The sequence below is a fragment of the Camelina sativa genome, chromosome 11 (assembly GCF_030686135.1).
Source record: "Camelina sativa cultivar CO46 ecotype springtype chromosome 11, ASM3068613v1".
NCBI lineage: Eukaryota > Viridiplantae > Streptophyta > Magnoliopsida > Brassicales > Brassicaceae > Camelina > Camelina sativa.
The window spans coordinates 11977958-11989447 of NC_141890.1; the positions used below are offsets into that span (position 1 = coordinate 11977958).

At 30.5% G+C, this 11490-nt stretch overlaps 1 protein-coding gene across 1 annotated transcript; it reads right to left on the minus strand.

Annotated features, from left to right (window-relative positions):
• Positions 1-277: 277 nt before the first annotated feature.
• On the minus strand, positions 278-2081 carry LOC104727917 (uncharacterized). The gene is made up of 6 exons (XM_087472367.1): positions 1916-2081; positions 1710-1810; positions 1159-1620; positions 960-1049; positions 759-842; positions 278-292 (listed from the first exon to the last, which is right to left on the minus strand). The coding sequence occupies exons 1-6, from the start codon at positions 2079-2081 to the stop codon at positions 278-280; spliced, it is 918 nt and encodes a 305-aa protein (XP_087328493.1).
• Positions 2082-11490: the final 9409 nt, after the last annotated feature.

Consider the following 11490-nt stretch of genomic DNA (forward strand, 5'->3'; position numbering starts at 1 on the left):
CACTTAAGGTCACAAAGGATACCAATTAAAGAGCGTCGTGACAACTTGTGTATAATAATTATGCATCATATATGTTATTTTCTTCTATTATCTCAACTTATGAGTTATGACTGACGATTAGGAAGATTCGTTCCCAGTTATAACCCCACAAGCACAACTAGTGGGCTACATAACTCTGACTAATCTACGATATATACTTACAAGTTATAACACACAAAATAACGAAAAGAAGACTTCACACGTGTGAGAGATACCCCCACCCAGGACCAATACCTAGTCAACCATAGTTGACCTATTCAGATTTAAGTAAAAAAAACTCAACATGATCGAAAAGAGAAAAACATAATATGGAAAAATAGAAAAAAAGACAGTAAAGACCTGTACGTACATATGTTTTGAAGACATATCAGTGTTTGCTATAGAAGAAGAAAAGAAAACAACATTCTCTCTAAAATCCTTAGTTTTAATGATAAGACAGATCAACTTGTCAATGATATGTGCCACAAAAGATATCGACTCAAAAAAAAAAAAAAAAAAAAAAGCTAAAACCAACAGAGATTCATAAGTCAGCAAGGTGTATTGTAATTGAAGGCTCCTCTGTATGTAATTTCCAAATACCTGAAAAATATGAAGTTACTAAGATTATGAATAAAAGAACATCTTCTTTTTTAGAGGGAGAGAGATGCTCGCTCTTTCTCGTAACTTGGAATTTACTTCTTGCAGTGGATAACTAAAGCTAAAAAGGTGTCAAAACAAACCTCGGTATGTTTCACAGGTCTTGCAATAGGCTCAAACGGATTGCGCGGAATCATGTAAGAAGGATCGTCAATATTATAAGCAGGCTGCACACGAAAAAACAATAACAGATGTCGCATTACCGAAATTAGTTAATAGTCAAGACCTTGAACATCTGACATCAAAGCGATCTCTACTAAACTAAGCTAGAGATATAATATCACCTTGGCTTGCAATATCTTCTTTATTGTTTCTGTGAGGATTCGGACCCCATATGTTGTACTGTTTGAAGTTCCTAGTATCAAACTTAATTCCTTTATAGTTCTACAACCAAAAAAGACAAGTGAAATAGTTATGGCATGGTGGTGCATAAGGTATACAAAACAAACATCATAAAAATAAAGAGAGTCTCTATGAGATTACCTGTGGAGCAGGCGGAAACGTGGTGAAAAAGCTTTGATCATCAGTTGCAGCAAACGTCATCTCGGAGGCAGATGAGTGATGAGGCAAATACGGCGATGTCGCAGCATTCATTGGAGCTTGATTAAGTACGTTATAAGGCATATACATAGACTGGTAAACATAAGGGTTATAGAAGTTTGATGAACCGGGAAACTGTGGTTGAGAAGCAATGCGAACTCCATCATTGACTGATCCCATAACTGAGACAGCATTAGAATCTATCATCAAAGCTTGCGGTTTGATGATGTTTTCACTAGTTATCAACCGAAGTTTCGGATGTATATTAGCACCGGTTCGATTGTTCGATGAGATAATCATAGGGAGTGGTGGTTTTGTAGCATGACAAGATTTACTACATGCAGTTCCTCTTGCTAAACAATAACCACAACCCGTAAAGCTCGGAGGAGGCTTAACTATAATTTCCTGGAGATCAAATACTACATGAATTAGTATATCTCTAACTCTAATGGTGTTTATGCCTCACAAATCAAATAAACACAATGTAAACTAACCTTAATGTCAGCTCCGCTGAAAAGAATGTAATCGTAAACTTTGTTAGAGGGATAATTTTGAAACTCTTTTTTGTTCCTTCCCTCTGAGCCATAACATATCACTGCACAAAACATTCAACCAACGAAAAACCCTATATGTTATCTAAAGATTGCACCACAAGAAAAGAACAAATTAATCATGGAGGTTTTGGAATCGAAATCAGTACCGTTTTGGAGACCTAAAGTCGAATCTTTAAGATTGAGATGATAGAGAATGCCTTCGTAACGCAGATCGTGGTTAGAAATCAGAGTGACAAAGCTTCCTAAGTACAACGATTCGACGGGATTATGTGGAGGAGTTGGCGAGGGATGTTGATAACTTTTAGTTTCCATTATTATTCTTCAGCCGAAGAATTTTACCGGAAAAAATTAAGAAGAAGAAGAAGAAGAAGAAGAAGAGAGGATTTAGCCGATTAGGGTTTTTGATCGCTTTGTCTTGCTCTTTGGTTTGCGGTATTGTTTGTTCAAGATTTGAAATATTGCCTTTATAATGTTTTCGTTCTAAGCTAATAATTTAAGTTCCTGGCGTATGCGTTACTTCATCTTTGGGCCAACGTGGACCGTGTCTGAACGTAAACTTTATTAGAGGCTTTAATTGAGCCCATATGATTTTTTCTTTTAATTATCTTTATAATGCAAATATGTCATTAGAAAAATAACCTGAGAAAAATCACTGAATTGCTTTTTTAATTAGGCGGTTCGGAAAAACAAAAATAAAGAATTTTTTTAAGGTTTTGCTTTTAGTTTCATATGATTGAATGTTTATGTTATATAAATCAAATGGAGAAGCTTTTGTTCTCGTATATGTCTCTCTCTCTCTCTCTCACACACATATTTCTAGGTTTTTTGTGATTTGTGAATTTGCATCAGACATTTGTTAGAGACTTAGAGGTAACTCTTGACCCTAAAATCATTCAAGTTATCTGAATTTAATCATAAAAACCTTTGATGGGTTATTCATGGTGTGAACTGGGTATCACGTAGGCCGCTAAAGTCCACTTTGTTTTTTACTATATAATGCGTTTATGCCACTGACCTCTAATGTCTAAAGTCCACCATTTTTTATTTTGAATTGTGATATTAATGTCACAATGACTCGAGCTCAGTGGGAATAGAAAATAATGATTAAAAAAACACAGCGAAATACAAAGGTTAACAAGATTAATTTGCTTCAAAGGGTAAGCTATTAGGAATGTAAATAAAATCTATATATAATAACAATCCGAATAAATGCGACTGACATCTTTTGGATATTTTTCGAAAAATCGTGATAAATCATTGTTACGGTTATTTGTGAAAAGTTATAATTGTTCACTGTAAAGTTGTGTTTATTGGAACATTCGTATCTTTTGAAATCTATATATATTTGTTTGGTTGAACTGTTTTCATTTTTTTTGCCATAACACAAAATCAACTAAAATTTCAATCTCAACCGTTTATACATTTTTCTCAATTATTTTCTAGCATTCATTTTTTTAAAATTCAAGCAATTCCTCTAATTCTTGATTTAACAAAATATTTTTGTAATGTTAAATTTAAAATTAACATCAGTTTAAAATTTTTGAATCTTTCATTTTTTTGGTACTGGATTTTTTTTCTTTTTTTGGTAATGGAATTTCCGTATATTTCATTGCTAAATATTTCGTTTATCTAACCAATAAGTAAATATGTTTTTAAAGACTTTCTATACATGGTTTTTTGGTCATAGCTAGAGACATTTCTTTTCAAAATTATATTTTTGTTGAATAGACAATTAAAACTATGTATGTTTTCTTTGGACAGCTCTACAATTTAACTGAGAATATATATATATATAAAATTAATAGCAAAATCGATTTTGCAACGTGCATGAATTAAAAGACAGTTAGTTGCTCCTCTCTCTAAGAATATTTTCAATCTTCTGTAATAAGACATCTTAGCCGATCCATTACCTCTATCATAAACTCTTTCAATAGATTCCTTCACTTATCCGTACACATGGTCGGGGATCGATCAAAGCCTTTCTCTCTCATTTAGCCGAAATCTGTTCCCAGAGATGTTTATTGGATTTGGATGTATTAAATAAACCATTCATACCATTACGGAACATGATGTCTCTGCTCTTTTATTCGGCGCTTTCACTTTGTGATCCTCATCACTGCTTCCTTCGAGGAGAATATGTTGAGGCCGCTGCTGAGATTGGTTTAGATGATGTTGGTGATGATGCTTGTTGTGGTGGTGAGGTTGTAGATCTGCTACTGCTTTATTGGTAGTGGTAGTGGTGACATCGATCTGCATATCGCGTATTGTGGCGGTTGAAGAATTTGGATCATCTTATGAGCAATACAAAAAATATTATTAAATACTTTTGTCTTACATAATAAGCATACAGATTCTATGTATATTTTAGCTTTAATTCTCATTGGGCAAGGCCAATTAATAGAAGGTTCTTCACTTTTAAATGAAATATGGAATTGTAAAGGTTCACTCTAACTAATAAATTGTTACAGACGTCTTCCATCACTATCATTAGAACTCACATTAAAAGAGTATAGAATATATGAAGACTCTCTTAATAATATGAAAGTGAATGAAGGATGTGTTACTGTTAACAATCAGCTTGGCCGTTGTTAAAATTGTGTAGTTTACAAAGAATTTGTTCAGTTTCTTGATTACTTTTTTAATTAATCAATTTATAAAATATACATTATAAAATTAGCAATATGTAAGTTACTATGAAAATTATATAATTACATAAATGTAAAATTATTAATATTCAAAATAAGATAACTATTTAAAGTTTTAAGTAAAAAAAAAAATTCTGACTAAAAATATATATTATTCTATTAAGTAAAATCTATCTACGGAAGTTATCGAAACCTATAAATTATTTAGAAAGAATGTCAGATAATGGATATTGTAATTTATTACTATTTTTGTGAATATCCATTTATTATGAAAGGTTGCGATTGTTCATTGTAATTTGTAACAGTTTTTATTTGTACAGTTGCAACTGTTCATTGTATAGTTGTATTTATTCGGATATTTTTATCTTTTGAAATCTATATATATATTTGTCTGTTTGAAGTGATTTCTTTTTTTGCCATGACACAAAATAATATTAGATTTCAATCTTTTTTATAGCTTTCTAAAATATTTTCTATCATTCATTCTTTTAAAACTAAATAAACTAGATTCATTCATGAATTTTTATTCAAATATTCGGTGATAGTAGATAGCTTTTTGTAATAAAACTATTTTTGAGATTTTTACATACTCTTATTTCATAAAAATTTGATACTATATATGAGATTGTATTTAATTTACTTGTCTAATTACTCCAATTTCTTGTATTCATTCATTTATTTATTTTCTAACACCCATTTTTAAAAGGGTGTTTATGACGTTTGATCGTTTTTCGACCTTGTTTTCCTAAAATTTTTAAAGAAGGTTTTAACTATATTATCAGGGTTGCGTTTTGATATTGATTTGTATGTTTATAGAGAAGGCTGATATGGTTGATGGAACCACTATTTCGACCTTTTCTTAAGCTTCTCAATGAATGATTTTTTTTTCTGTATTATCACGGGTTTGTTTTGATATTGCTTTTTATGTTTATAGACTTTATTTCGTTAAGTGCCAGCGTCGATCAGCCAGTCAATGATTTGATCGGCGGTTCACTTATCATACATGCCAAGTTTACCGACATCATGGAATCGATGGAACATTGAAGTCATTTTATTTCAAAACATCTGAATTCATCTCAGATTATTTAACAGAAGATAAACAAGCTTTGTTTCGCATGTTGGTAGATGAAGGAGTTGGAACAACAAATAAAGTTTTCTCAACTCTTACAGAAATTGCTAATGGAGTAACATAGCCTATTGATTACTCACAGTCAAGCATCATCACGATATCGTTAACAATAAACTTTTGTCGAGATTTATCTATTTATGATAACATTTGGGAGCAACAAGCGAGTCTGAGTTCTATTGATACATGGAATGTTATGCCTAAGTTATCAGCTCAAATTAAAGCATGGAGCTACTCTCTCAAACAAGAGATCAATGTAGTACTTAGGGGTCGAATCCACAGAGACTCAAGATCAAACACAATGAATTATAGAATTTTGTTATTACGCTAAACAAGTTAATTTAATTATTGAAAAAGCAATGCAAATATTCAAATAAAAGTGTTGTGAATTCAGAAAATCAAAAGATTAGGCCTATGGAATTTCTCAGGTAATTATGAAATATTAAATCAATAAATAAATGAAGGTTCAAGCAATAAAAATCAGATCTAGAACTCTAAACTTTTGGTAAAATAAATCAATTCTCACTGCAATTATTATCTAAATTTAAAACCAGAAAATCCAAATCTCTTTGTAAAATTCTAAGTTAAAAATCAGCTTTAAGAACAGGTTTACATAAGTTCACAAAATTATTAATTTAAATCTCTTTGTAAGAAATAATTTTGTTCATCAATGGTTTAATCAGGAAAACAATTCTATTCTCATATCAATTTATTTTCCTAAGATAATAATTATAGGTGATCAATCAAGAATTATCGTGAAGAACAACCAAGGATGAAGATCATAAAAGATTAAGAACCCTAAAAATCACAGATCTAATAAGTCATAAAAACTCTGTAAAAAACCCTAAACCTAACAAGCAAATTACTCAGACATGTTTAATGAAGAACAAATCATAATTCTGAATAACATGCAATAGATATTGAAAAGTAAAAGAGGGAGTTTAGAAATCTTCTCTCTACAAAGAATTCAGATCCTTTTCTCCCAAAAGCTCTTAATAATCTCTCTCTCAAAAACTGCTAGAAAATAACTTAAAGGTTTCTAAAACCTACAAATAAAATATATACATCCTAAAACACGTCCAGTGGCTTATATTGCAATTGTAGAAAATTTCGGGCAAAATTATAAAACTTCCAAAACTTGGCTTCTCTCTCGGCTAAATGGGGTGTCGATCGATGCTAAGGCAGTGTCGATCGACACCATCACTCTTCATCGACTCCAAGTTGATTTCCTTCAGTTAAATGCTCCAAAATGATCCAAATTGTTCCACTTCGCTCCCTATGTGCCAAAATCCTAGATAACCTGTAAAGACTCAAAAACAACCTAGAAAACAAATCAAAAGACTCAAAAAGTACACTTATATCATGGTTAAAAACCGTAAAAACCATAATATATCACTAAGCCTGCTACTCAAGAGTCAACTGATTCATTACGAAGAGTAAACATAGCAGAACAAACCAATGTGGAAAAAGACCGTATGATGTGCGCCATATGTTTATTAACAAAATCTTTTAGAACTGCCTTGTGGTCATGTAATTCATGCTGAACGTATTTTTAGGTGGTTAGAAACAAGTAACAATTGTCTGCGTTGTCGTTTTGAGTTATCTTTGTAAATCATATTTGAAACATATATTATGTGGTGTTTGCTTTATATTATATAGATCGATATTATAATTTTTATATAGAGTCTGGTAACAGTATGCCTATGAAAAATAATATAATAATTACTTATAACATCAAAGAATTTTTTTTTTAAAGAATTTAACGTTTTATGTTTGTTTACAGAAGAGTCTTAAAATGAGAAGAGGTTAACATATGAAGATTAATCTTAAAAAACGAAGTAATCAGTTTTCTGTTTGAACAAATGAAAATTGAGTTTAAGCTAATAAAATTATATAACACTGACTCTTCATTGTAATTGTGAAATGTGAACAGGTGTTGGGAATAGGTACACCGTTTAGTATAGTAGATCATAACATATACTATCATAATTTTAATGCAATGTGGAGACTGTAATGCTTGGGTTTGGTTATACGAAAGTTCAGGACAAGATCCAGTTACTAAACGTCCATTATTTTCAATTTGTTGCAAAAAAGGTTTTGTATCACTACCAATGGCTCTTGAGCCTCCATCCGTATTAAAGAAACTTCTTAGTGATCCATTGTTTCTTAGAAATATACGAGCTTATAACTCTATTCTTGCTTTTACTTCTATGAGTGCAAGAATTGATTATTCGTTGCAAAATACATATGGATTGTATTGTTTTAAGATACATGGAGAAAATTATAATAGAATAGGATCCTTATTGCCAGGGTGAAGGAAAGGAGCCTAAATTCTCTCAAATGTATATACATGATACAACAACTGAGTTAAAAAATCAACTTGTAGTCATGAATCGAGATGGAAATGATGAGCTTGATGAACAAACAGTATTATTGCTAATTCAGATGGTTGATGGATTTAATGTTCAAGCAAAAGTATTTAGAAAAGCAAGAGATAGGTATGAGAGTAGTGATGAAGAATATTTTCAAATTCATCTAATTGGATATGATAAAAATAAAAGACAATATGAGTTGCCTTCAACGAGTGAAATAGCTGCTTTAGTTCCATTCCACAACGAGAGAGAGAGATAATTTTTACAACTGAAATCTGGAAGTTTACAACCAATTTGGAGTACACATCCACTTTATATGACTTTTCAATATCCATTATTATTTCTATATGGTGAAATTGGATTTTTTGGAGGCATACGATAAAAATGTACTTTAATTGAAAAAGGACAACGAGAATTTATATCGGTGAGAGAATATTATATGTACCTTATACATTCACGTTGGCGTGTATATTTGACCATAGATGGAAGTTGGAGATTGTTTCATCAATTTATAGTAGATGCTTATACAACAATAGAATCATACAGTTAACAGTGGATAAGATTAATTCAAAAAAGAATAAGGGGGTGTATTCAACTTGACATTTTAAGTGATTTGTGTAAAAGTTACAAATCCTATGTTATTCAATTATGTATTTTAAAAACTCTCCTGAAATCCAATGTTATTGAACTGATGATTTCAAAATCTACTTTAAAATCTACTTTAAAATCCACTGTTATTCAAAACAGTTTTTGTGGATTTGGATTTTAATAATTTGTAGGGATTTTGGAAGATTTGTTTAGTTAAAAATACAGAAATCCAAATCTCATTGTTTTATGTGGGATTTGAAAGAATTTTACCATAAATCATTATAAATTTCTTTAAAATCTATCAAAATTCCAAATTTCATAAATCCCATCAAATTCTCCAAAATCATTGTTTCAATAAACCCCCCTAAGAGCTGATGTATATGATAATGTTAGAGATGCTGTAATTAGAGGTGACAATGATCGACGACGTATTGGCAAGCATATAGTATTGCCATCTTCTCATACAGGTAGTCCAAAATATATGGCTGAAAAATATCAAGATGCTATTGTTGGTACCGCGGTTAATCACCTCGGTTCGAAGGGTACGTCAGGAGTTAATCAATTGGACTCGGAACAGAAAAACAGCCTGGCCCATCGGACCGAAGAGGCCCACATAAGGGAAACGAGCTGGAGTTACGTCGAGCTAGAAAAGTGGTCCGCAGCCCAGGGATATGGTCAAAATTCTGTCGTACTGTCAACCATAATTAGAGAGCGTGACTAACACAATAAATTGATTTCGCATTAGTTAGACCCGATGTATAAATAAGGTAAGAACAGAATATTGTATGGGTCGAATACTTTTTATAAGCAATAAAAATACAACTTTCACTTTGCAACAAAGACAATTGTTTAACCAGTTCGGAACTAGTACGGTGGTGAGCTTCTCCGTTCAAAAAACACTCTGAAAAGAGAAGTTCATTTTCCGATCTCACATCTATGATTTTTTTCGGTGTTTTAGAAACCCAGATTTGTATATTACAATGACTGCAAACCCAAAATGGGAAGAGATTATTGAGTTCTTATATTTGACTGGTGATTCGTCGTAAAATATTAGACCTGATGTTGAATCACGGGCGGGTCTTTCATATGAAATTTAGAAAATAAATAATTCTACATTTCTTTCAAACTAACACTTTATATGGAGATATCATATACCAACATATTAACATTTACAGATATAAACATGTTTAACTATAGAATTATGTGAGAATAAACATAAAGATATACAATTTGCCAAAAAAAAAACATAAAGATATACATATGTTCAAATGTATAACTGTAGGCTACTAATAATCATGTATAAATAATATTGAAATAAAAAACATAACCAAATAAAATATTTGGATTTAAGTATATTAAATATTACTTAAAAAATGCAACCATCTATGATATGTTTATAGCATTAATCATTATTTATTTAATCCTAAAGATTTGTATCTCTCATTTGCATATTTTAATTGTAATTTTCTTAAAATAATTGAGTGAGATATGTGTAGATTACACTAATGGCAAAATTTGTAAATATTTTAGTCAAAGAGTAATCCACTAATTAAATGGGTTTAAAAGTTCATTGACGACACGTCAACATGAATTTTCTGTTAATCACATTTAAAAATAAAGTTATTTTTAAAAATATTTCTCAAATTAATATATAAGAAGTATTTTAAAAATTGTATTTTTTGAATTTAATATTAGATAACTTCATAAATATATATATAAAAAAGTTTAGTCATAAATAATTTATTAAATGAGTTTCCCGGCGACATTAATACATTTTTCTTTTTCAAAATGTCGAAAACGAATCAGAATAAATTAAAAAAAAAAGCATGGTCAAATATGGCTTGTGTTGCTGTTTTCATTTGGACCACACGAAATGGTATAAAAGTAACCAAAAATATTAGAGGTTTTTTAATAGTTTCTTTTGATCTTTTTGAGAATTAATCTTTCTTAAATGCAGAAATTACTCAAATTATTTTATTAAATAACCCATATATAATATACCCAAGTTCTTAAAAGTAACAATTATTTTCTACTACATTAGAACAATTACATTACCTCACCAAATCGCCAATATGGATTTTACTTAGAATGGCCACATCAGCTCATGCCCATAAACGAAAACGTCTGTGAGATAATAAGCTTTTTAAATTTAGCAATTTTGAATGAGCTGGGAGGATATAAAGAGATTTACAAGAAAATATAGTTAATGAAAGAAAACCAATCAGCTCTAAATCATATCCTACATTTTTAATCAAATCATGATACACATAAGAGGAAAATAAACACTCGCCCTCTAGAGTACTACATGACACCGAGTATTTAAAAAATGCATACATCAAGTATTTTATTTTATTCTACTAAAGAAATACAGTACTGTAGAATACGCATGCTTTCGGAATTATATATGAAACTACAATATCCAAGTTAATCATCATATTTTCGTGTTGGGAAAATGATATTGTTGTATACATGAACAGAACATAAAGAGAGAGTTTGAACGTGGAAAATTCAATGTATTAGTTAATGAATGTCTTGGAAAAATAAGAGAGACATTTTGACCATGGCTCTTGGTTTTCTATGAGAGAAAAACAAAACACCAAACAAAGATCTTTACGTTGATAGGTTTGCAAGTTTCCAAGAAACTGGAGCGTGTCGATCTTACGGCTAAAGGGGAAGCAATAAGTGATCATAGTGCCCTATCTACTCCATCAAATATATACTTCCTCACAAAGATTGATATTCTGAGATATTTTTTTGTCCCACAAATATTGATGTTTTGTATACTTCAAGAATTAATCATTAAAAATATTTAAAATTTTAAATTTTCATTAGTTTAAAACTAAATAATATCTTTTTAGTTGAAGAAAAAAATATATTTAAACTCATAATCATTGTTTTATTAAAATGTGTAAAAGATTCTAAACATCAATCTTGAGTATTTATTTATGTTCAGTCGAAATGTCCAAAACTACTTCACGTTGACATTATTT